General features: G+C 51.0%; 2 protein-coding genes across 8 annotated transcripts in view; one reads left to right on the top strand and one right to left on the bottom strand.

Annotated features, from left to right (window-relative positions):
* Positions 1 to 10,043, top strand: part of LOC100120846 (transcription factor EC) — a 49,450-nt gene extending 39,407 nt beyond the window's left edge. For 2 of the 4 annotated variants that reach the window (XM_001604394.6, XM_016987778.2), the window contains 3 exons: positions 2,377 to 2,452; positions 5,998 to 6,277; positions 8,616 to 10,043. In XM_001604394.6, the coding sequence (XP_001604444.2) occupies positions 2,377 to 2,452; positions 5,998 to 6,277; positions 8,616 to 8,885 (626 nt within the window). In that variant the 3' untranslated portion in view covers positions 8,886 to 10,043. The remainder of the gene's footprint in view (positions 1 to 2,376; positions 2,453 to 5,997; positions 6,278 to 8,615) is intronic. The other 2 variants (XM_016987779.3, XM_016987781.3) reach the window with 2 other exon arrangements.
* Positions 1 to 24,423, bottom strand: part of LOC100120897 — a 147,901-nt gene that overhangs the window by 56,552 nt on the left and 66,926 nt on the right. The gene's annotated exons all lie outside the window — the stretch shown is intronic.

The following is a 24,423-nucleotide window of genomic DNA, read 5'->3' as shown; positions in this document are numbered from 1 at the left end:
CTCGCTGGTAAACACAACCTGATTCGCGATCGCCGTCGCTAATTAATTTCGTCGTCTGCTCGGTGCGCGTGTATCGACAGAAATAGACGCCGAATCGGTTAATTATTCATGCAAACACGGCGAGACTCGCGACAGGAAGAGAAAAATATACCGTAATTACCACTAAACGGGCCTTGTCCATCCCGCGGTTGAAAAATTTTCGAGTCGAAAGAGAGACGGATGGCCTACTTTGCATGCACGACGCGCGCGGGTCGACTTTTCGCGGCGGCAGTGCAACGCGTGCGCACACACGCGGATTATTAGATAAGCGCGCGCTCTCTTGTTATCGCGACAGGTGGCGACGACATCGATAATGACGAAGCGCGTCCGACCTCGCGTTCTGCCTCTTCCACATAATTCCCCTCTAATCGGCTCTGATTTTCCTTCGCTTCCGCCGCGATTACATTTTTCTCCTATGGTCGTGTGCAGGATACGAGGACCGAGTTTGTAAATTCCGAGCGACGGCGCACAGAAGAAAGCAATTTCCAGCTCTCGCTCGATCGAGATTCTCGATTCGGGAGTTACATCAAAGCTCCGGAATGGAGGGCGGGGGCAGAAAAAGGGAAAACAAAGCCGGTAGCCGGGACACAAAGAACTGCGCGGCAACTCGATTGTCGATCCTCATTGCCGAGGCTTATTGGCCAAACTTTTTGCGCGAAAAAGACGACGAGGCTGCAGCGACACCTGCGACGAGCCCCAACTTCTGTAGACTTCTGTTTCGTTCCGCTGCAAAGCTCGAGTCCGAAAATTCGGCGCGAGAAACTTCCCCGCCGGCTGTTCTGCGCGCTGATTAGATTACGAGGCTGCCGCTAATTCGGAGATAGGTCGGCTCGATTGATGGGGGAATTTCCCCCGACGTACGTATATAGGAAAGGAATCGGCCACAGCTGCGTGTCAGTGGGTCGCGTCTCCGTACGTGCCTCGATGAATTTCAATCGAGACGCCGCGTACGTCATCGCGATCGTTATTCATGCACGGAGAGAGAGAGAGAGAGAGAGAGAGAGAGAGAGAGAGAGAGAGAGAGAGAGAGAGAGAAAAGGAGAGAGAACCGATGATTTCGTAACGGACGCGCGGAGCAATATAAAGGGGCTCCCGCACCGGCGTAGCTGAAGCAAGGAGCAAAACAAAATTCGTAATTTCAGCGCGACATCTGCTATCTCTCTCTCTCTCTCTCTCACTCTCTCGGCGAGTCACGATATTGTGTTTCTCGACTCTGTGTCTCCCCGTTGGTCTTTGATTTTACTTTTTCACTCGGCTTGCTCTTTAATATACCGCGCGTCTCTCTCACTCTCTTTCTCGAATTTCCCTTTTCGTCCCGCGACTGAATTCACCATCGCGATATTTACGAGAATTGTAAGAATTGCCAACTTTCGGCCCGATAATTTCGCGTCTTTTCAGCCGCCGAGGGGCTCCATAAGGGCGTGAATCCATCGATTGGCGACTTTTCGAGAAATTGAATAAGCCGCGCTGCGCTCCCCCGGGACGCCATATGAAAGTTCGCCGGCGCGCGGCGAGAATGCCGAGCGCTTTCCGCTTTCAGCCCCTCCCTGCCACGCTTGCCGCGATTATGCGCGATTCGATTACGCGAATTATGTCTGCGTTGCTCTTTTTTCTGGAATTGCGATATCACGAGTTGTGCAGCTGGGGTATTACACCTCTGGCTTTATCGTTCGAGCATTTCGACCTATACCGCACGCTCTGAATAAACTGTCGCAAGTGTGAAGCGAGATTTCTAAGCCGCAAACTCGCTGTTTTTCATCCCGCGCAGCTCCGTGGCCTTGGTAGAAAACGAGTCCGTTGGAAACGAGCTTTGATTTTTTCCCCAATAAACTACTGAATTTCCAGCAGGCTCTGGCTCGTGTCGCATTTCACTCGTCCCCGCTTTGAGCCGCAAAGGGCGCGACAGGCGCTTTTCGAAATTTCCAGAGACTGCGTCCCCGGAGCTTTTGACGAGCTTATTTTCCGCGGCGCCGAGTCGCGCAAACATCCACAGAGCCGTGTTTGTGAATTGGCACGTTTGCTCACAGTTGATGCAGCTATAGTATAGTAGGAGGAAAGTGACGTCGAATTAACGTACTGATCTTTTACGCGGGCAAGCCGGTTTTTTCTCCGCGTCGAGCGTTGATAATTTTCTTGAGCAACGGCTTATTCCAGCTAATGCATGGAAATCGCGCGGGATAAATTATTCACGACGGCTCGGTAATAAAGTATTACATCCCTGCGAAAGTTGGCAATGCTGGATTTTTCGAAGACCATTAGCCAAGCGCGAGAAGAAGAGCCCCGAAGACAGAGGTGTGTACGATGCAATGATTGATGCGAGCGATTTTCTGTTTTCAGTCGAGCGGAGGAGACGCTTCAACATCAACGACAGGATCAAGGAGCTCGGTACCCTCCTGCCCAAGACCAATGACCCGTAAGTGCCGTTCGATTTTTCATTCTCTCTCCTTCTCCTACTACTGCTGATTCGTGACTTTTTTTCCACCCGACTCCCATGCGTGTGTACCGCCCAGACGAGCTGCTGCAGCGAGCGCGACTAGTGTCCCCCTTCACTTTTATCGCGTCGCTCAGCCTTGGTAATGATCTTTTTATGGCAGTCGCTACTGGGCGCGTTTTCTTGCCGTTTTTTTCTCCCGCCCGGATTAATCGCCGGCCCGGGAAGGTGAGGCCGAAGGCCGCGTGGCTAAGGGATCGCGCGCGAGATATGTAGATCTCTGGCTGGTTTTTCGACTCGCCGCGGGAAAAACAACTCTCGACTCTCGGATTTGCTTTGACTCGAGAGTCAACGGGAAGGAGTTTTCGGAGAGAAAAAGAAACGCGCGCGCGCGCGCGCTTTTCAAAAATGACTAGTGCAATGACAGAAGAGAAAAAACTGGGTCTCTTGGCCAAACAAAAGCCGCAAATTGCGACGCTTCGCGCCTCGCCGGGGCAAACAGCAGCCGTGGCGTCGGCGGCTCATTGCGTAACGGGCGAGGCTGCTGCCAGAGAGAGAGAGAGAGAGAGAGAGAGACACTTTCAGAAACCGAGTCGCGGCGGTGCTAACGAACCAGACGCGCACGCTGCACGCGTTGGGAAACTAGCGCCTCGTCCTTTTCTCTCCTAGTTTATTATTAAAATGTACCGCGCGCTCTGCTCTCCGCGGCTCATTGTGTGCGCTAGACGCTTGTACGCGGCGCGTTTAGCGAGCGCGAAGGACGCCGCGAAAAAATGGGCACACGCTGTTTACGTACACGACGATCATACCGCCGAGAGCGATCGCGTTTTTTCCCCGACGCCTGCACCACCGAAGATTGACGGAATTCGAATTTTCGGTTTTTTTTTCAACCTCGAGAAAAATAAACAGCTTTCATGAATAAACGGCATTTCCAGAGGCCAACGAAGCGAGTTACGCCGTATACAGGCTTTTTGCGCGCGCGTATCATTTTTCGAATTGGTGCGCGCAGACTCGGACTCGCGCAGCTGTATAATGATTTCTAATCGAAGCGCAAAGCACGCGTCGATTAATCGTCAATTGTAAATCAGCGAGGGACATTCACTCGCGCGCGAGCGCTCGTATTTACGCGGCAGATTTATGCCCGACACACATTGTAAAATAATTATACGCGTTAAAGAAAATACAATCCTCGGAATCGATTACAAGTGTGCCAGACCTTCCACATAAGCGCGGCGGCGGCCGATCGTTAACAATACCCAGGCAATAAATTGAGCGCGCAGAAATGGGACACTTTATTCAGCCGCCGATTGTTATTAATATCGAATGAGGCATCAGTAGGGGCGGGCGACGCTAGATGGCGCATAATTCATGCGCAGGGGGTGTCGTAGCGCCTGGACTTTCGAAAAAGAGAGCCGGCAGAGGTCAGTCGAATGATCGACCGGCAATAAATCAGAGGATTCCGCGACTAAACGTGCGTAAGACGGCTTCGTTATCGGCATCGGCAGCAACGCGGACTAGCGCGAATCTCAATGAGGCCCCGCTCGTTTATCAATTCGCGGCCCGATTCATTTGTCAACGTCGCGCCGACTCAAAAAGCACGCCGGCCCTTTCTTTATTCCTCGGCTGCTGGGGGACTCTAGCTCTTTCTCTTTTTTCTCCCGATGCTCGTCATGCCACTGACGGCTTATGGGGCGGCGCTCATCACTTTTTAAAATTGACTACTCGCAGAACGATATTGTTGACAGTTTAAACGCACTTGTAAACCAATCGTTAACTTTTAATTGTAATACGAAATTGAACATATATCAATGTTCCTCCGCATCGAAATTTGCCCGCCGACTAATTCGTCGGTTCGCCAATAAGTTGTCGCTAAAAACGGGTGATTCATTTCGTTTATTTATTATTTTGCAATCGAGGCTCGGAAGATGATCGAGCGAATTTTCGCGGAATAATTCGGAACGAAACGCGTGCACGTACGTGTGCGTTAATCGCCGCTCGACGTATACGCGCACCGAGCATTTATCTGTATTGAATTGAACTCGTCAGTCGTCGCGCTTTTTCCAATACACACAGACACAGGAATTTAATTCGTTTCCACTCAGAATCAGTTGAAAAATTCATCGATAAAAAGAAGTCGGAATTTATTGTCGCCCGAGAGTCGTATCGTGTATCGATTACATCTCTAGCGTGTGACGCATTTTATTACAAGCGGATAAGACTCTCTATGTCGATTTTTCTATCGTAACAAATCACGTAAATACTGCCACCGATGCGTTGTTATTATTATTATCTTCGTCGCTATCGGGTCATGTTCTACGCCTTGTTCAATTTTGTTTGTCTCTCTACTAATTAAAAAGGAATCAGGCTGTAATGCCGCGCGAAATCTCGCCTACACACGTATAACGGAGAAAAGCTCGCAGAATCGCCGTACTTTTCTCGTTTCCCAAACAATGGCTTCGTCCCGCACCGATATAAAAGTTCGAGCGCGCGCCGGCCGAGACTTTGCGCACAACTGTAATTAACTGATTAAGGAGCGGCATTAATCAAGCTCACCCGTAGGGGAGGGGGGACGGCCGTGTGGATGTCGATAATGAAAACGAGAGCCGTAATGGAGAGATGAGCGCGCTTTTTTCCGGAGCCGACTTCTGATTAAAGGGTTTGGCTGCCGCAATTATTATGATTAAATCCTCGGAGAGCCGTGCGTTTAATATCCCGCGTCAATTCTGATTACAAATAAATGAAAAATCCCGGCCGGACAAGCGCGTGAATTTCAGAGTTGTGAAATACCGGTATTCTGATTCGCCTGGAAGCATACTTTATAAAAGCTCATGCGAAAAGTGGAAAAATGGATACCTGGTAGTATCGAAATGAGCTGGGATTTGTCAAAATGATATGCGAGCGTGAATCAGGAATTCGACAACAATGCCTCCCGACGCGCCGACGTTGTCGTCTGTTTACATAACAAGATTACGTTTATTGAACATTCATCGCGCTCGTTCATTCAAACTCTCCCGCGGATCACGTCGGAAATTTTTCCTCCGACTCATCGAGCTCGCAAAACCCGCGCGATTCGTGATTCACAAAAGCGTCGCGATACGGTTATGTGATTTCCGCAAAAATTGATAGCTAGCCGAGGAAAAGTCGTTCCAACGAAGAAGCAAGTGTCTCCGCTGCAGTTCTCCAACTCCCATTAGCTTTAGGGGATTAGTTTTTATCCGGCGAGAGCGAAAAAAGCTCGCCAGTTCTCCTCGGATTACCATCCATTAACATAAGCTTCGACGCTATGGAAACGTATGGAAACTCCTCGGCAATAGCCTTTTAATACCGACTACTTACGCATTATGTACAATGATTTCAAGTAGCGATCGACAAGTGTGCCGCGACTCGTTTATTAGATAAAGTTCCCCGATAGCCCCTTATCGTCCGATAAGCCGCAATTACGCGTCTCGCTTCGTCGAATTAACATACTATTCGAACCGGAGGAATAAAAAAACTGAAAATTCACGCTGTCCTTTCTGACCCCGCAGTTACTACGAGATCGTGAGGGACGTCCGGCCAAACAAGGGCACGATCCTCAAGTCCTCGGTGGAGTACATAAAGCTGCTGAAGAACGAGCTGACGCGCATGAAGCAGAGCGAGCTGAGGCACAAGCAGTTGGAGCACCAGAACCGCCGGCTACTGCTGCGCATCCAGGAGCTCGAGCTCCAGGCCAAGGCCCACGGGCTGCCCGTTTCCGACTTCAGCTGGGGCTCGTCGTCCGCCAGCCTCCTTAACTCCTACGTCAAGAGTAGGCACGAACACAGAAAGGTAAGCTGATTGTCCGCAACGTAATCTCCAAGTCTGCCAGAATTCGAACGGGAAAGCGGGGCCGTCGGTAACGTAGAGAGAACATTAAAAACACACGGATTAGCTGATCAAAGCGTCGCCGTTGGAGGATACAAGCGAAAAAATAGAAGAAGAAACGAAACGCTGCAGCATAGCGGAGCTTCGTGTCCAGATTTGAAAAATCCCGCGCTTTACGTAACAACAACAGCGGAAGAGGATGAAATCGTTATAAAAGCGAATCCAAGATCGACTGCGATTGTTCTCGGCTCGCAAGATTCGTTCTGAAAAAAAGACTGTTTCGTAATGTAGGCTCTTTTTGGTGCGCGCTACCTCAGGATGGTGCGTACAACGCTGCGACGTTTTTACTCCATTACCGCGTATCTCTGCTAGTTCCGCTCTCGAAATCACAGGAGCGCACAAAAGCCGCGGCTGGCCGCATTTTATGGCCAAAGTTTTCAAATATCAGGATCCTAATAAATAACGAAATTTCCGCCCGCGCGCACGCACGCACGCGGCCGTGCATTATGGGCGTAATTAAAAAACGAGCGACGCTCGGCTCTCGGCGCGTCGTTTAATTTACAGCTCTCGCGCGGCGCAACAAAACCAAACAATTTCGGAAACAAAGAGAGAAGAGGAAGAGCGACGCGCGCGCGCGCGCGCGAGACAGAGAGAGAGAGAGAGAGAAAGAGAGAGAGAGAGAGAGAGAAATAAGCTTCACCTGAATTACATAATGCCCTTATCTAACCCACTTCAGCTGCGAGCGCGCGCGTCATATTGTGTGCCACAGCGCGACGACGCGGAGAGTCGTAAAGTCATAAAATTGATAAAAGCAGACGCAAGCTCTTTCGAATTATTGTGCCGCAGCGCGACGTGTGGAAATACGCCGGCGTGTATTATACAGGGCGCGCCGAGTGGTTGGAGGGAAAAAGGGAACAAGACGAGCGCGAGATTGCCCCTATGTTTTATTAATGCTCCCTCTCCCCCCCTCTCTCTCTCTCTCTCTCTCTCTCTCTCTCGAGTTTATTAAAGCCGCGCGCGGATTCTTTTTTACTCAGATTAAAACAGTCGCCGCTATGCGTATCCAGGCCCGGCGAATTGAATTTTTTCTCCGCGGAATCCGAGCGAATTTCGCTCCGTCGCGCGTTAAAAAGGAGCCGGAGAGATGCCGGCGCAACGCGACTTGAATTATTATGCGAGATAAAGTTCGCTCGACGACAAGTTGTTCCCTCCGTGATTAGAAAATTAAACAGCGATAACATTGGAGCCGAGGAAATTCACTTCCGACCCGAGTCTTATCGCTGGGAATGAAGCCCTGCCGAGTGCAGCAGCAGCGCGGGCTGCGTTTTTTCGAAACGCGCGCGCGCAGCCGTATTCAAATTCGAATTCCTTCCGGCCGCCGCTCGCGGCAAAAAAGAAAACGATTCAATTTCCTCGGAGCGCATCGAGACGCCGCCGGTTACGCTGCAATCAGGCCAAATCGTTCCATCCAATTTCGGCGATGCCGATCTTAATCGGCCGACGCGCGTATAAGCGACAAAACCCGCCGGACTACACACACATATATAAGCATATAGCGCACCTGCTTTACGAGCGGGCATACGCGCATACCTAAGCGGAAAAGCGCGCTTCCGGCGCGCGATAGGATCGCGCGAGCGAGCGGGAGGATGCATATTACGATTTTTCTGGCCAAGGCCGCCGAGAGATTGCCGACTTCCTCGCGCAAGGGCGTACCTGCCGATTCTCGTCTCTTCTCGATTATCTCGCCGCGCGAGTTATACAATGTGTACACGATGCGTAATTCCACGGTTTTCTCCCCCTCTCGTGTGTGCCATTACGTAAACTGGAGCGCGCACGTGCGGGAAATCGGCGTCGACGACGGAATCGCATTAAGATCTTTCGCCGATCGACGGACGACTGCAGCCGCGCGATACCGGTCTGGTTTTTCTTTCGACTCGTGGCAGTTGCGCAACCAGACACGCGTCCCGCATTTGAATGCGTCGGGAGGTGGGAAAAAATCGCTTTACAAAAATGTTTAGCTAATGATCGGCCGCCGCTCGATTGTATTCAGCGCCGCGAGCGATGCTTTTTTTCATCGCAGCTCGTAACCTTGTACCGCAAACTTACACGCTGCGTGCGCGCTTATCGCCGGCAAACATCGTAAATCTCCTCGGATTCTGGCAGCTAAATCTCGATCGAGTGTATCGGTCCGCGATAAAGCTTATACAGCCCGCAATAAAGCTTCGGAGCGGACAGCTTGTTTATCCGGATAGCGTTAAGAATACACCTGTTGAAAGTCTCTTTTTAATGCGCCATTTCAAAGGCTGCTCGGGCCCAACTGATGTTCCAGCTGCCGGACATCGTGGCGGAGGACGCGGCCGCGGCGCTGAGCATGTCGCAGCTGGAGGACCTGATGGAGGACGACGCCGGCGGCCCGGTGCACAGCGGCGACCCGATGCTCTCCTCGCCGCACCTGCCGCCCCTGAGCCCGCCAGCGCCAGCCTGCCACCACCCCCTGCCCGACGAGGACACCCTCGGCAGCCTCGCGCCGACCACCTCGAATTCCTCCTCCGACATGGACATCGTCGCGTAACCCAGCTCCCCACTGGTTCACGTCAACGAGTTCCCAGCGGCGAATCCCATTACATTATGTGCCCGCGGAGCGTATAGCGACCGATGATCCAGAACTAATTTTCCTCGGAGAGGCGCAGGATGAGGAGAAGGATGACACTGACGACGACGACGACGTCGCGCAAAGTTCCTCGATTGCTGTCGGCCTCGCTTTGTGCTCGAAACGAGGGCGACGCTCGATCCACCCCCCCCCCCCCCCCCCGACGACAGTGAACTGGTGGTGCTAGCCAGCGACGAACAGCTGTTTATACATGTTATAAATAAAGCTATCCATGCTATAGACATACGTACATTATACATAGTTTATATAGTTTGTACTTCAGGATTTTACGACTACGTGTAAGTAAGTTTAGAGAGTAGGCGAGAGAGTAAGAGACACACGCATACTAAGAAAAAACACACACCCATTATGATGATGTATCGATAATCGAGAAAACCTGTGCCTTTTCAAGAAGATGTGCCTTTTGCCAAGCTGTCTTTCGAGGCGACATTTGTGCTGTTTCTACTATTATACACATACGTACCGTATGCATCGAATGAGCAGATGACGAGAGAGAGAGAGAGAGAGAGAGAGAGAGAGAGAGAGAGAGAGAGAGAGAGAGAGATATGTATACAGATATATTTTTGTTGATGTTATGCACACGCGAGACGCTCGACGAAACGCTGGTCGTTCGACTCGAGTGACGCGATCAAGTTGATGGTGATGACGACGACGAAGAGACGTCCCGAAACGCGTGTACGCGCCCGGTTACGAGAGCTACTCTTAGCGATTGTTCGGATCACTTATAAGTATGTAGAGCAATAACTAGGACACCTATGTATACACGATGTCTGTTCTGAAATTGTTACGACGTCATTGTTATGAAGATTTTAGCCTCGACGAAACTGTTGAATTTTATGTTTATATATTTGCGAATGTATTGAATCCATGAATGATGATGACTATGTTTATTCAGATACATATATATATATTTAAGGACACATGCCGCGGCGTCGCGCGAACGCCGCTATTCCTTGTGTGTGTACGACTATTGAGAATCGATGATGATCATATGATTCTACTGTTGAATTTCAGCAATAAAGTTTGGAAAATTCTATCTTGCATAAAACAAAGAGAAAACACTCCGGAGCCTCTGCTCGGCTCTCGACAGTCATTTCTCCCTCCCGAAAGCCTCCATTTTCCGCCTCGCCTCTACACACCCTGTCCGCAACTCGCGGCGCAGATTCTTCGCCCTCTCTCTCTCTTCGGAATAGAGTCTTGATACGGCGGCCGTAAAAAGTGGCTATCTCGCGGCGGCGGAGAGACTCGGAGCTCCGTCGGGCGTTAAATTTAACGTATTTCGAAAGCCGTAAACGTTATTGCCGATGCGCCGCGACTTTACACCCCTCTGGCTTTCCGGACAATCGAAAGTGCAGTCTGCCTCTCGCGCGCTAATACATCCCGATTGAGCTTTAAAAAGGAGAAACGCGCGGCTTCTCCTTCGGAAATAATTGCGCTCGACCGGGAGCAAACAACGTTTCCTAGTACAGCGGCTGAAGTATTTTTTCAATTAGTCGCGCTCCAGTAGCTACGGAGAAACGACGTCGATTTTTATCTGCGAGCGAGCGCGGCTCATTACTCACCCCCGCCGTCATTTTCCGCGAGTGTTATTGCCGATCGTAAATTCCCACTCGCGGCTATTAATATCGCGCGCGGGCCGGCATCGAGTGGCTGCTGAAATTTGGCTAATTAAAATTTTCCAATGCAATAACGTCAGACTCGCGATAAGCATCGTCTCGCCTGCGGGAGAAATCAAAATTGCGTCGTCTATCATCGCGTCGCGGCGTGTACGATTTGTCGAGGCAAACAGCGCGGCCTCGATACGTCGTCGTGTCTCTCTGTGTACACTTCGCGCGCACTTTGTTCGCCGCCTACAGTCTGCAGTGTCTTTCGTTTGCGCTGCTCTAAATGAATAATACCCGCGAGCCATGAGGCATTATCCGGTTCAAATGGCTGTTTTTGTTGCCATCTATACGAGCTACAACTTTGTCAAATCCGAGCTCTGAGAAAAAAGTCGGGCAATCAATGAGATGGAGGGCAGTAAGCCCCGTCGCTGCTGCAAATTGCGCCGCGTCGTCGAAAGCAGCGATTAGACGCCGCCGGAAAACGAGGGTCGCGCGGCCCAGCGGTGAACGAGACCGTTGTGTTTCGCTCGCTCGTTTTTCTCGCGATCGGGATTAGCCATGTCGCGACGAGACGGAGTCAAAAAGCGCATCCGCAGCGCGACGTACTTCTGAATAAATGCATTACGACATCAGCCCCTCCCCCCCCCCCCCCAGCGTCGCGCCGGCTTTGATTAATAATGCATACCGACTGCACGCGCGGAGTGGGCTGCGAGGGGCTGCTACATGGTAATGGCTATGAATTTCCATTGCCGGCTGGGATGGGCAGCGGCGGAAGTTGCCGCAGAGAGAGAGAGAGAGCGAGATACAAGCCCGGCCGACTTTGAAAAGTCGAGATTGCGTTACACGCAATTAGCATAGGAATTATCTCAGAAAAACGAGCCTTCTTCTCTAATCTAATTGAACCGCGTGCAGATGGAAGCTCTTAGGAAGCTCAAAGTGCCAGGTCTCGTCAAAGACTAATCAGCCCGGTCCACGTATGTAAATTCAGCCTAATACATCCAAGGTAAGGCGGCCCGGCACGTAGAAAGTCTGCCACCGCCGCCGCCGCTGCGAACTCGACAGTCTCGCGAAAGTTGGCTCTCCGCGCGAGAGGTTTGTTCGAGGGGTGAATTCCAAATTGGAATCGGCGCCACTGCAGCGCAACTACAAAGTGGCTAATTTTCCGAGTGCTCCTCACCTAACTCCTGCCCTCTTCCGTTCGCGGTTCGTTCGATCGAGCGATTTTTTCTTCCTACACGCTTAAACATCGGCTTTTATATTCGCTGCAAAATTCCGGGAAAATCGAATGAAGCACTCGTCCTCGCGGTCGCGGCTTGTCTCGGTTTTATCTCAACACGGGCCGAGTCCTATCCATTATTCAATGCCAGACAAGCGCTCGGAAAATGTCATCTCTCTCGCTGCTCTTCGTTGTTAGCTTAAACTATTTACGAAAGTTAAGATTTGTTCGCGGAGAATCGCATGAATACCTCGCTGCCCCATTCTCCCACTCACCTGTCATCGTTTTCCCTCTTCTTTCGCCGTCCGCCGCGATTATGCGTCAATAATACTTAAGGAACTCCCTAACTTCCATAACGGAGTCCGAGCATGGCCGAACTTGTTTCCCTGCCTTGTGAGCCCGTCGCCGCGGCTCTATTCCCATAGGCGAGTGGAAAATAATTTCCGCACTCGCCAAAAACTTCTATTCTCGCGCGAACAAGGAGACAATGCCCCGCCGGCACGTCGTGCTTGCGAGGAGCGACGTCCGGAAAAGACGTCTCCACTCGATAATCCTCTCCGGCGCCGTAATAGAGACTTCCTCCTCCTCCTTTTTCGCCTTTCTCGAGGCATAGCAGCAGCTCGACGAGTAAATTGAAGCGATCCATTATACGAGGCTGTCGGCCGGGCTGCCGCTACCGCGGGGCTCCCTCTTTCGCTCCCGCTATGCCTCATACCGCGCGTGGATCAAGCGAGAGAATCAACATCGCGTGTGCGACTCATCCCTCGCCGCGCTGCCGCGTTTCGTCTTCTTTTGCCCGCTCGCGGAGAAAGAGAGAGAGAGAGAGAGAGAGAGAGAGAGAGAGAGAGAGAGAGAGCATGATGTCGTGTCGAGGATTCTCGGACGCGGCTTTTTCCCGCGAGAGATCGCGTTTCGTCGCGAAGTTTATAACCGCTTGATATACTAATGTGCGCACGCAAGATTGGTCGAATGAAATTTAGAGCGTAAACAAATAATGCAGCTGCGCGGCGGCAGCGGATTTCACTGACTGACTCGTTACAGCGCCGGCTGCGGGGAATCCGAACGCATGATTGAGTTAGAGCGGCATCGAGCAGAAATCCGGATAAAAAAGTCGCGCGCAACGCTGCACATCAAATAGAAGCCGATAGCGCGGTGCGTCGAGTGTCCAAACAGTTCAACCCGGTACAGCCCGCTAATCAAAACGAAATAATTATTAATCGCGCTCTCCTGTGAGCGATTCGTTAAGTATTAAAACTGATGTTTCCACTCCGCGCTCAGCCCGATAGTTTACGCCGCAAGTTAGGGTGAAAGATGCGATATGTAAAGTAAATGTATGGATATTTATGGTAAAAAGTGCAAACTCCGTAATGGCGACTATAAAATTTCGCTGCGCGCTTAAGTGGTACTAGCCGGTACTAGCGCGCCGTATACTCAAATCAAAGGGTCAACAGCTCGTACGAAAATGATAGCTTCGTAACGAAGCGAATTTTCAAAGCAACGATTTTTACGCGTTATTTTAGAGAAGCAGTATAGAACAGAATAATAAATGCAGTCAGTCGTCTGAGACACGAGCGCCGAGCGAATATCCACTTTAAATACATCTCGTGCTCGCGCAGCAGACGAGAGAGCATCGCTCAACACGGGATCCCGCTTTCGGATTCACGAGTATGTTATCGATGGTCCCCGTAATGCGCGTCTCAGTGAAAACAAGGCCGCCCGCCTCCCCTCGGAACGCGCGTCGCGCGCGAAAATTATGTGCCCTGCCGTGGCGGCATTAGTTTTCCAGTTATTCGCGCTCCATCGACTCGACTGCTGCTGCTCGAATCGATTCGACGTTTGCGGAGCTGCGTATTCGCTTCAGCCTTTGATTTCGCGAAATTTTTGCCTGCAATTACGCAGCCGTGAGAAAATCGGCGTTCCCGCGCGACTCGAGTGTGTAACACCTCTAATTGCGGCGAGCTTGCGCCGCGCTACGCGATAATGAGGAATGCGTTTGGGCAGCGCTTTTTCTCGGGATTACGAGTTGGGAAACTGCTGAGATTTAGTTGCGGCGCCGCTGTTTGAAAGGTGCTTTGGAAAATGAGATCGCTGAGTAATTGGTTTTAATTTGCGCGTTGCACACGCGCCTTTCGCCTTTGACTTCCGCAGTAGTCCGACGATTATTTTTCTCTTCTCAAAACGGCTACTACTGCAGCGATTCCGCCGCTTTCATTAAGGGCCACTTCGTACAATCGTATTTGCAGCCTCGATACTCGAGTCATGCTCTGCATTTTCACGAGCCGGCAATATCTGCGTTACACTTTTCACTGCTTCTTCGCGCACTGCAGCAACGTCTCGGGGAAAAATGTCTGCCTCTCGCCCCGGCATAAAAGCTTCTCCGCTTGACTCCTCTCTTTTCCTCTCGGAAACTAAGAGGCTGGAATGATTAATGAAGCGCGCCGGATCCTCGCTCTCAGTCCGTACTGACTTGGTTAGATTTTTCGAATTTATAACATCGGCGCAGCTACCGAAGGCTCTTTTCGGCGGCGACGCGAAGCGGACATTTTAAGCGATGTAATCTCCACGCGTCTACGGCTTATCCGCTTATTGGAATTTCTCGTGTCAATAACACGGCCGGCGACAGTTTATTTTGCAAAACAGACGTATCTGTTTCGCGCGGCATTTTTTACGGCGGAAAGAGGAACGGCTAAAATTTCCGAAGTGTCAACGATCCAGAAATTTCGATCGGCGCGCGCGTGAAAAGGCAGCGCTTCAGGAGAGGGAGGGAGTGGGAATAGCGGTATCGAATATCGATGACAAGTGACGCTTGTCATTCAAGAAATGCACCGGCTCTTTTTCCCGTCGTCTCTCCCTCCTCCTCGTCCTCGGAAGGCTGTATAAACGAAGTTCATTCAACGTAATACCGTCATACCGAAGAAGTCGCCTCGAAGATCTCCCGAGGAAATCCAGGATCATCCGCCAAGATATGCACGACTGCTGTCTCTCGATCGCGTCGATATTTGCATAGGCCGCTGACGAGTCCGACGCGCAATAACCGGAGTTAGTCCCATTAAAAGCGAGAACGAGATAAATCCCCCGCTCTGGCGCTAAATCCGAGCTCAACGAAATTATCGCTGCCGTAAGTCATGGCCAGCCGAACGAACTTGGAAGCTCGCGTCATTTACGAGCCAAACGATCGAGAATGCATCCAAGAGAGGATGTCGCAGCCGCTCGCGCCGGTTCGCGGAGCGGACTTAACGACTCGTGCGCGGCGCGTTCGATCCTCCCTCTCTCTCTCTCTCTTTCTCTCTCTCTCTCGTCCGCTGACACGCGGTTAGCGCGACGTTCTTTTTCGAAAAAATTCCCTCCGTCGTCCCGGAATTCCTCTGGCAGAAGACATCTCCTCCAGCTCGCGCGAAATTGCCGGCGAGCGAGTGCTTCTGAAACGGGGGAATCGAAAATTTCGACGAGCAAACATCGTGTCTGGAAATGAAAAGAAGCCGCAACATTGTCGATACGCAATTTAATATCTCGATCGCGCGTCGTTGAATAACTCGCAATTTCACTGGCTTTGACAAAGGGCCCCCGTAAATACGTCGCGCGTAATGCATCATTCGTGTGTATACATAAGTAGGGAGCGTTGCGCTGCGCTCCTGTAAACAAGGGCCAGAGCGACGGGATTAACAATATTAAACTCTGGGAGATGGAAAAGCGGCCGGAAGTTCGAGTGGAAGATGAGTTATGAAGCTTGTGTACTGCGGGACGGGGCGAGGTTGAAACTTGACTAATTGTGCGCTGGCCGGGGTAGCGTCTTGCGTATACCTGCAGCCGCTACTGCGCTTCCACTACGGCAGCGCGAACGGATCGCTTTGCGAAAGTTCTTTTCGCCATTAGCGCGGCGAAGATGAGCCCGGCGTCTTTTTTTCACTGCGCACTTTTTTCATTTGAACGCAGCTCTACCATTCGGTTGAAACTGCGCCGCGATACATCGAGCTGGAGATTTCAATCCGCGTCGGATTAAAATTCCGACCTCATAACGCCGCATCTCAATTAGTCGACGAACGGCATTATCGATCACTCGAATAGATGCTCCATTTATTGGTAATTGAAGCACTCTGCGTGACGCTGAAAGGCCCTTTTCCCATTTTTTAATTCACTTTCAAGTTCCAGCAGCTTGCGATAACGCGCAGTGATGCACTCCGGCTCATTTTCGAAATGGTGACACGGCGCTATCCAAAAATGCGGAGGAAAGCGCGCTGTTCCGTATTGACCAGTGTTACGAGGACGAAGTAAGAAAGAAAGATGCTAAAAGCTCCGGGGAGTATCTGCATCTCGCGGCAATGCTTTTAGTTCGGCTATCTTTTACCATTATGTCGCAGTATCCTATTGGATTCAAAAACTTGTCCATTCGCAAGTCGCGCCGGCTACTGGACCGAAGCGAGATAGAGAGGGAGGACGAGGGAAAAAGGAATCCGCCAACTTTTCGAACGTAATAAAACTTTCGATCCGTGAAAATAATGCGGGATGCGAGTAGTCGAAATTTAAACGTCGACTGAGTGATTGGACGAAGGAAGGCCGTTGAGGAAGCACTGAAACATGTTAATCCAATGGGGCCATAATCCGATACAGTCGTCCTCTTGGAAAGTACCTACATAGGAGACAGAGAAAGAGTCGCAATCCCTTCTCGTCCGAGTCCATCGCAAACACAATCGTCCACGTACACACTCCACTCCGCCCCGGTCTCGCTTTATACGAGAGCTCGATTTAATTACCATCTTAGAAGCGAAGAGGAACAAGAAGGAGAGCGAAAAAAGAGGCGGAGAGAGAGAGGGAGCGCGCGCCGGACACTCCGACAGGTCTAATTGACCCCGAGCGCGAATTTTCGAGCAATAGCTGCAGTGGAGCGAGAGGGAGAGGGGGGGGGGGGTCGAGTGCCTTTGTTCCTCGTTTCTCTGCTGGAAAATTGATTAATCTAATTAAGGACCGGAGGGGGATACGGCGCGGACTTATTAAAAAGTACAGCTTTTTTCCTCCGGGCACTTCGGCGCGATGGCTCGAGGGAACGAAACCAGGAGCGCGATGTAAATACGACCGATATATTTTTCCCGACTGCTCGGGGAAAAAGGGCATATACGCGCGCGACACGTCCGATGATAATTCGAAAGTTCGCGCAGGCCGCGCGAGGGGAGAGCACTTAAGGCTCCGGCTTAACGACGAAGCTAATTTGGCCGAGGGCCAGGGACCACAATGGCGAATAAATAAACCGACTTCGCGTCTTCTTCTGCCGCTCGTCGTCCGCGTCGTCGCCGCGTGTATTGTGCGAGCGCGCAAAGACGTACGCGGAGAGAGAGATTTAATAACGCGGCTGATTTATGGGCCGGAGGGATAGAAAGAGCTTCTCGGAGTAAATCAGGATTCGCGCGGGCAATTACCCGTTGTTGTGCCCCGGCGAAAGTGACGCGCAATTTTCCTCCGAGTGTCGCCTAGGAGGCTTGTTTACGGCGGGCCCGTCCGTCCGTCCGAGGACAGCCTGCGATACGGAAGATCTCTCCGCGAACGCAAAACTCGAAGATGCTTTTGCCTGCGCGTCCAGCCCCGCCGCCAGCACTTAGCTTTAAGTACACATCGGATGGCAGCGCGAGCACTCAACGTCGGCGTAAAAAATCCAAAAAATAGCCTCATCAATCCCTGAAAAAAGTCTCTGCACTATCTTCTTACACGTGGCGCGCGCGCTCGTGCTCGCCGGCCAGCAGAGGCGGAAAAAGCCCGTCGCCTCCGTCATTTAAAGCGTCGTCGGAAAAACGTCCGGGGCCGCGCGGGAGAGAGCGGAGAGTAGTCCGCCGGAGCAGTTCGCCGTAAAACCGCGCCAGGCAGTTCGTCGACCTCGGCGTAGAGCACTAAAGAGCGATACAGGGCACGTACGGTAATTCCGCGGCCCTATTAAAAAGAAACGAATCGCTCGTCTAGCTCTCGGAAATCCGTCCCCCGAGCCGCTGCCAGACTCTCGCCGCGGCGAAGGAGATACGACGAGAGTCTGCTGGATGTATTACGCCGCCGCCTCTGCTGCTTCTGCTCTTCTAACGGAGCAGGCTCTTTGCGTCCTAGGACGTGCCGCTGATGGCCGAGATCGGATTATTTGTCCGGCAAGATTGCTTTTTTTCGGCATATTCGACGAGTTCTCGCTGCTCGTTAGCATTTGTCGCTACGCCGGGCTAAACACCGATGTCCCGAAGCTTATGCTGCTTTTTGCGCGAGCGATTCGGTGGGGCAAAGTTTTGACCCAGATTCTGCGACGGCATTAATTACGCGCTTTATCTTCTCGGAAAAGCAAAATTTGTTGTACGTGCCTTGCAGCAATTTCTCAACTTGTCCCATACTGTGCGCAAAGATTATTAATTTGCTTTATGATGCAGCATTCGTTTTTATTCGACCGGATAACGAGTCGAGTCTGCCTCGTGTAGTTGGCGAAGGGAAACACGACGAGGACTGGCGCGTTACCATCCTCCCGCACGTACGCAGTGCTCTCCTCTTACCGAAAATTTATCGATAACGTCGTTAGGAAACACTCTACTTGTAACGCGAACTCCAAAAGCTTACCGGCACCTTCAGTCACCTTGGGAGCTTGATACGTTGTGAAACTTGTCTCGTCATTAAACTTCAAGGACGCAGCGCAGCTATATTCTCAAGTTTTAATATTAGTGCACTCCATTGTAATGAGAAACCGCTTTCCAACATAAACACCGTACATCTTCGGAATTCGATTACAATAGAACACAACCTTTTGAACAATGTTATCTTTGGGTAGAAGCACGGTGTTCAATGTCAGCTGGCATTGTGTGCGGTACACGTGTAGCAGATGTAACTCTTATCGCGGCGAACAAAAACTGCGCGTGCCCTTGTTTTTCCACACTAGTGGCGCTCACTCGATTGTGCTGTAATAATCAGAAATATAGGGTTTCACGATGAGGCTAAACGGTTTCATCAGATCTCTGCTCGCAGCATCCATTTTTTGATTACTCGTCGCCAGTGGTAACTCGAATACACTTAAATATCTCGCTATCACCCGATTTCGAGCTAATTCATTCTTTCTGAAGAGTACGCCCAGCCGGGTGAGCTACCCTATCAGGTGTCCGTGCAGCTAGGGGGCGCGCATGTCTGCGGTGGCACCCTCATCGACGACGATCACGTTCTCACTGCGGCCCAATGCTTTGATATGATGACCTGCTAAGCAAGGAAGAGGCTAAGGAGACCGGAATCGAACTGACCGTCGTGGCTAATACCAGTGACTTGAACAGCGAATTCGGCAAGGTCGTCAGAAAGATCATAGAGGTGACAGTGCCTGCGGACTACGAGAAACAAGAAGATGGACACGCCATCAAGGACATCGCCGTACTGAAGGTATGAGAAATATCGCGTCTCCAACTGGTGAACGACCGAGTTTCCAACAGACCCTTGCGGTTTGTTCTTCAAGCTCAACGCAAGCGTGGGCATCCGTTGCAACCCCAACGTGGAATCCGTGAACATACCCATGACGAAGGAGCCGTACGCCAGCAATTACGCGGTTTCCAGCGGATTCCTTCCACTGGAGAGGCTGGAGACCAATGTATCCTACACTCATGGTCCGAAAAACTTCAAGCTCACCAGGTCAGCCATTTTCCGCAAGCTCAAAGACGAGATAAACAGCCACCTCTGCAGTTACCCGTTCGCGGTCAACGGGCGATTCTACCGAGCTTGCGAGGTACGTATGGCATAACTCTGCGTCTCGAGAAACTGTATCAGAAGCAGAGAGCACCGTTTCAATTCGATTTCGCATCCGTTTATACAGCTCGACTTCGGAGCACTGTCATCGGAATATCGAGTGGCACGCGACGGTGGAACGGCTGTGGTAAAGAGCCCAACCTCTACACGAGGGTGTCTTCCTCTCTGGAGTTCATCGTCATGGCGCAGAGTGGAGATTACACGAGCGAGATGAGGGTCGTTCGTTTGTAAACGCTGAAGAGTTGGCCAATTGGCGGGCCTGTTTATACCAAAGTCTGTAATAACTGTAATATTTCAATAATAAAAGCACCGAGTGTGCAGCGAGAGTAAAAAACAGCGAGAGAAAAGTCTTTTCATCAACAGCAGCGCGCAGCACTCGAAAGAAAATATCGTCAGCCGGACAGCTGTAAAAAGAGAGGACATAAGCCGCGCACTGGAAAGATTCTCAAAAGCCTTAAAACGGCAACACTCGCGATTCATTCAGCTGCGATAGCCAAGCGGCTTTGTTCTCGCCCGGGGCTGGACAATAGCTGCTCTTTGCGAACGACGACGACGACGACGACGACGACGAGGCGAGTACACATATAAAAACGCGCTAAAAGCGCTCTCTCTCTCTCTCTCTCTCTCTCTCTCTCTCTCTCTCTCTCTCTCTCTCTCTCTCGCAGCGCGCATTCAATTCAAAGTTGAGTGTGTGTGTTTCTGTATGTACTGGTACATAAACATATTGGCGAGGAGAGATTCGTTAGCCGGGAGCGCGCTTTGCGCAGCTTTTTGAGAGCTCCTCCGCAGAAAAGCTGACGTGAAAGGCGGGAGCGTAAGAGCGTTCCGAGCCTGTCTCTGAAAAGAGTCGCAGGATTAAAAGCTCCAAGAGACAACTCCATGGAAATTTCAAGCGCGCGCGCTGTCTTTTCGCCAACTGATGTGCAGAGCGTCGATTCACTCGAGATTACGGCTCCCGCTTGTGTGCGTGCATGCGTGCGTGCGTTCCTCGGTCAATGCGCGGCTTTAATAACGTCATGACTTTCAGCACTGGCTGCTTAGAGTCAAATTCGAAATTACTGCGGAAGCCAGTTTTAATCGTCGAGCGATTATCGGAGATTCCTCGAAATCGGAACAACCGTAAAGCTTCGCGAAACAAAGCTCGTAAACGGGAGGTCAAAAATTTGCGTCTCGCCGCCAAGTACGCCGTATATACGTACTGTATACGCGCATCTTTCGATGTGCGCGGAGGTTTTACGAGGCCGCACGGTGGTGGGCTTAACGGTCAGCAACGCGGAATGGACCTCTCCCGGAGATGGATAATGCCGCGATTTGCGGTGTCGCTCGAGGTGCTTTATGGCTCTCGCCACTGACTACGTATTCGCTGCTGCTTCCTGCTTCTGACTTTCGATCTCGCTACTCGCCTCCCGGCAGTTCCATTGTGTAAACACACTCTTACCTCGTACGGATAAAAGGCACTTCTTTCTCGAGATGCTTCGGATCAGTACGCGTGTGTGTGCAAGTTAGTTATCCCCATGAAACGCCACTAGATGGCGCGCTGTTAATTAAAGCGCCGAACGGGGTCGTGACGTCGTGCGCAGCAGAGGTAGAAAATGCGCGCGGAAAAAAAAGAAAACCGAGAGAAGTAGCAGTCGAGTGGGCTTTTATTCGACCGCCAGCGCCAGCAGCCGGCGACGATGCCGCGGCAGGGAGAGAGTGAAATTAAAAGCCTAAATTATGACGCTGGTTGAGGGGATAAACGCTCAAACAAAGGCTAAATTACAAGATTGCAGCCGCGGAGGACTGCTTTGCGTTAATTAACGCGCTTGCTTCGCTTTCGTTTTCGCCGCGAGCTGTCAGCTCGATAATCGACGATAATGTTTGAATGGGTTCTTTTTTAGTTTAGTCTTGTTGAACAAGGCATTTCGAACTATTTAGTTTGCTAATACAAACAATTTTTATTTATCTTATTGAATCAGACAGCATGACATTATGAAATAACAGTTGACTTGGTACGGTCAAGTGAAATGAAGTGCAGTGCATGCGTATCATACAAACCTTGTTCAGATAGTAGAATAGGACTATATTAAATGTAAAAAATTGAAATATTAATAAAATTAAATTGATTCATTTAGCTGGTGATTATTCTAACTTCGTAACCTCAAATTAGCCTCCGGCAGACATTTTGGAAACTTAGCGGTTCCTAAGCCACATTTTTTGTTAAATTTTAGCTTGGCAACTGTTAAAACAGTTAGCTAAGTCTAAAGGACTTAGCAAATTCGAACCGTTAATTTTCTACCAGGGCCGGCTCGTGACAAAATCGAAGATTTCGAATAATTCATATACGCGCGCGTTAAATTATTTAGCAGGATTCGAGCAATCCGCGGTAGTTTCATAATACCCCATCACACGACCCCCCGCGTATTGTTAAAGTGTACGCGTATGCGCGTACAACTCGCGCATTGTTCGGCAGATTCGGGAAATCGTCGGGACATCGGAACGAAACGATTGTTCGCGCTCTTTCGGAATTGTATACAACGTATGCACAATGGACAAACGTTTACCAAATGTACTTCAACGTTTGCCAAATATACTTCAACGTTTTGCCTCCAAATAAACAATCGCGAGCGTCGCGAGCGCGATATAACGGACCGGTCAATTATGTCTCGCAATCCCGGACAAAATTCGCGAGAGGCAATAACGCGCACTCGGCCCCTGCATAATCACAGGGGCCGAAGTGCCAGACTCGCAGACTCGCTCTCGGTCGATATTATAACGACACACGCAGGCACATACAGAAGAGGGAGGGGGGGGGGGGGGGGGAAGGGGAGCTCCGCGCATAACAGGCGTTGGAAAAAATTCGCGCGCGTTGTTTTTAATTAAAACCGTGCTAATTTAATTAAACCGCCTCGACGGAAAATTGATTTCGCCGATGAGTACTGTCGAGGCCAGCAGACCGTTGAAATTTAATGACGCGTTTTTACGGAGGCAGTTAATCGATGTCGAGTGTGTAGTTTTTGCTCGCGCTCGGCGCGCCGAAAAGCCAAGGAGGGAAGCAGTATAGAGGCCAAGCTTGGCTGAATATAAAATTAGCAAGATTAACGGCTGATGCTTAATTGCGCGGGACCACCACCAATTCCGTTTATTTCCCCCTGCAGCCTGACCATCCAAACGCCTGTTTCTGAGACGCGTAACTACAACTGTGCACACGCGATACGTGGCGGATCATTCGATAGAGCGAGAGAAGCCAATAATGGAAGAGCCTCAGCTCGTTCGGCGAATCAACCGCGACGAAAGGCAAAATTGAGTTTCCTTCGAGCATATAGGAGCAACAAAATCAATCCCTCTGGATCGAGTTCTCCTCTGTCGTTATTGACGTCTGCAGCTCTCTGCTTTCTAATTGGAATTCATTAGGCGGCAACGGCTGGACGGCGTGCATACGCTCGACTGATTCCTCTCCTTTGCCAATGGAACGACGTTTCTGATTATGACTTTTCGCTGAGGCGTCGTGGAAAAATTACGATTTAAGGCTCCCCCTCCACGTGGCGGCTGCATCGACGCAAAGTGCATGCCATTATGAGCAAGTGGCCGCGGAAAAAGAAGCAGCCAGCGCGCGCGCAAAGGGGACTCGCAGCAGTTCGCCTTTCCCCCTCTCCGCGCCGGGCACTCTCGTCTTTATTTTGCAATTTCCTGCTGCGTGTAATTTAGTTCCAGTCTTTTTTTGGTCGGCGTTGCTGCCGCTGCTGCTCTTTTGACTGCGCGAAACTGGATTTTCCGTGAAAAATTCATTTTCGCGTCGACGCTGAATCGATTAATAAATTTGAATTTCCAGCCTTTTGCGCCGACTTCAGACTTCAGGCAATCAACGTGAAAGGCTACTCGGGATCGCTGCACAGTCGTCGAGTGTTAAAAGCTGAATTAATCGGAGAAACTTCCGTATACCATTCATTTTCCATACGAGTCCCTTGATACAGCTCGTACGCCCTTTGCTCGTCGCGCAAGACGCCGTGTCTTGTCCAGGCCGTTCATTACGCGGGCCGCTGGGCCAGAATTTCGACTAGTCTATGCGAGATCCCGATTATAAGCCGAGGGCGCGCTCCTCGCGCGCGGCTGCGCGAAAACTAACGCGATTCCGTAACCGTAGAATCTCCGAGTGTAATTAGCCTTTGATTAAAATTCGCGCATACTGGCACTGCAGCTGCGCAGCGCTTATTCGAGGGCTTCGATTTTCAAGCCGACGCGTGTTTGCGCTCGCGAGAGCGCGCTTTGTAATTGATCGAACAAATTACAAAGCCCGATCGAGTCGTTATCGCAGTGCGCGCACGTAGCCCGACAAATCAACTGATCCTCGTATAGTCGGTTGCTGCTGTAATCGCCGTACAGGCGTTCGTCAAATTCGACGTAGGGCGTAAAAAATTCAAGCCGAGAGTGATCGGCATATCGTGCGGAGAGAGCGAGAAAATAAGGAATCCCACCCCCCAGAGCCATCTTCTCTATCAATTTCCCTTTCGAGGGGCCGCGGGGCGAGGAAAAGCTCGGCTATCCGCGTTCCGAAATCCGCTCGTTTTTCAGGCGATTTCCCGAAAGCAGGCAAATCCGAGGTAAGACCGATCGAGGGGACGTCTCTCATCGTGGCCGCGCAGTCGTCGCGGGTAATAAAACGACGGGGCCGAATGACGAATACCTACCGGGGCGCGTTCGGAATTTTCAAGGAGCTCTCTCGCTCCGGCGTAGCTGCCGGGAGCGTTGGAGCGCGTAATTGTCGGGGATTTGTAATGACTAATGCGCGAGTCGTGGCCTTTTTTGCTGTCCTCCTCGAGGCGAGGGTCGATAATTCGTGCGGGGGAGGACGCGCGGCAAGAGCGCTGAGCGATCGCATCGATTGATTCGTAACAGGTGTCGT

The sequence above is a fragment of the Nasonia vitripennis genome, chromosome 1 (assembly GCF_009193385.2).
Source record: "Nasonia vitripennis strain AsymCx chromosome 1, Nvit_psr_1.1, whole genome shotgun sequence".
Lineage (NCBI taxonomy): Eukaryota > Metazoa > Arthropoda > Insecta > Hymenoptera > Pteromalidae > Nasonia > Nasonia vitripennis.
Note: the sequence above shows the minus strand (reverse complement) of the source record. Positions and strands in the feature narration are given on the sequence as shown.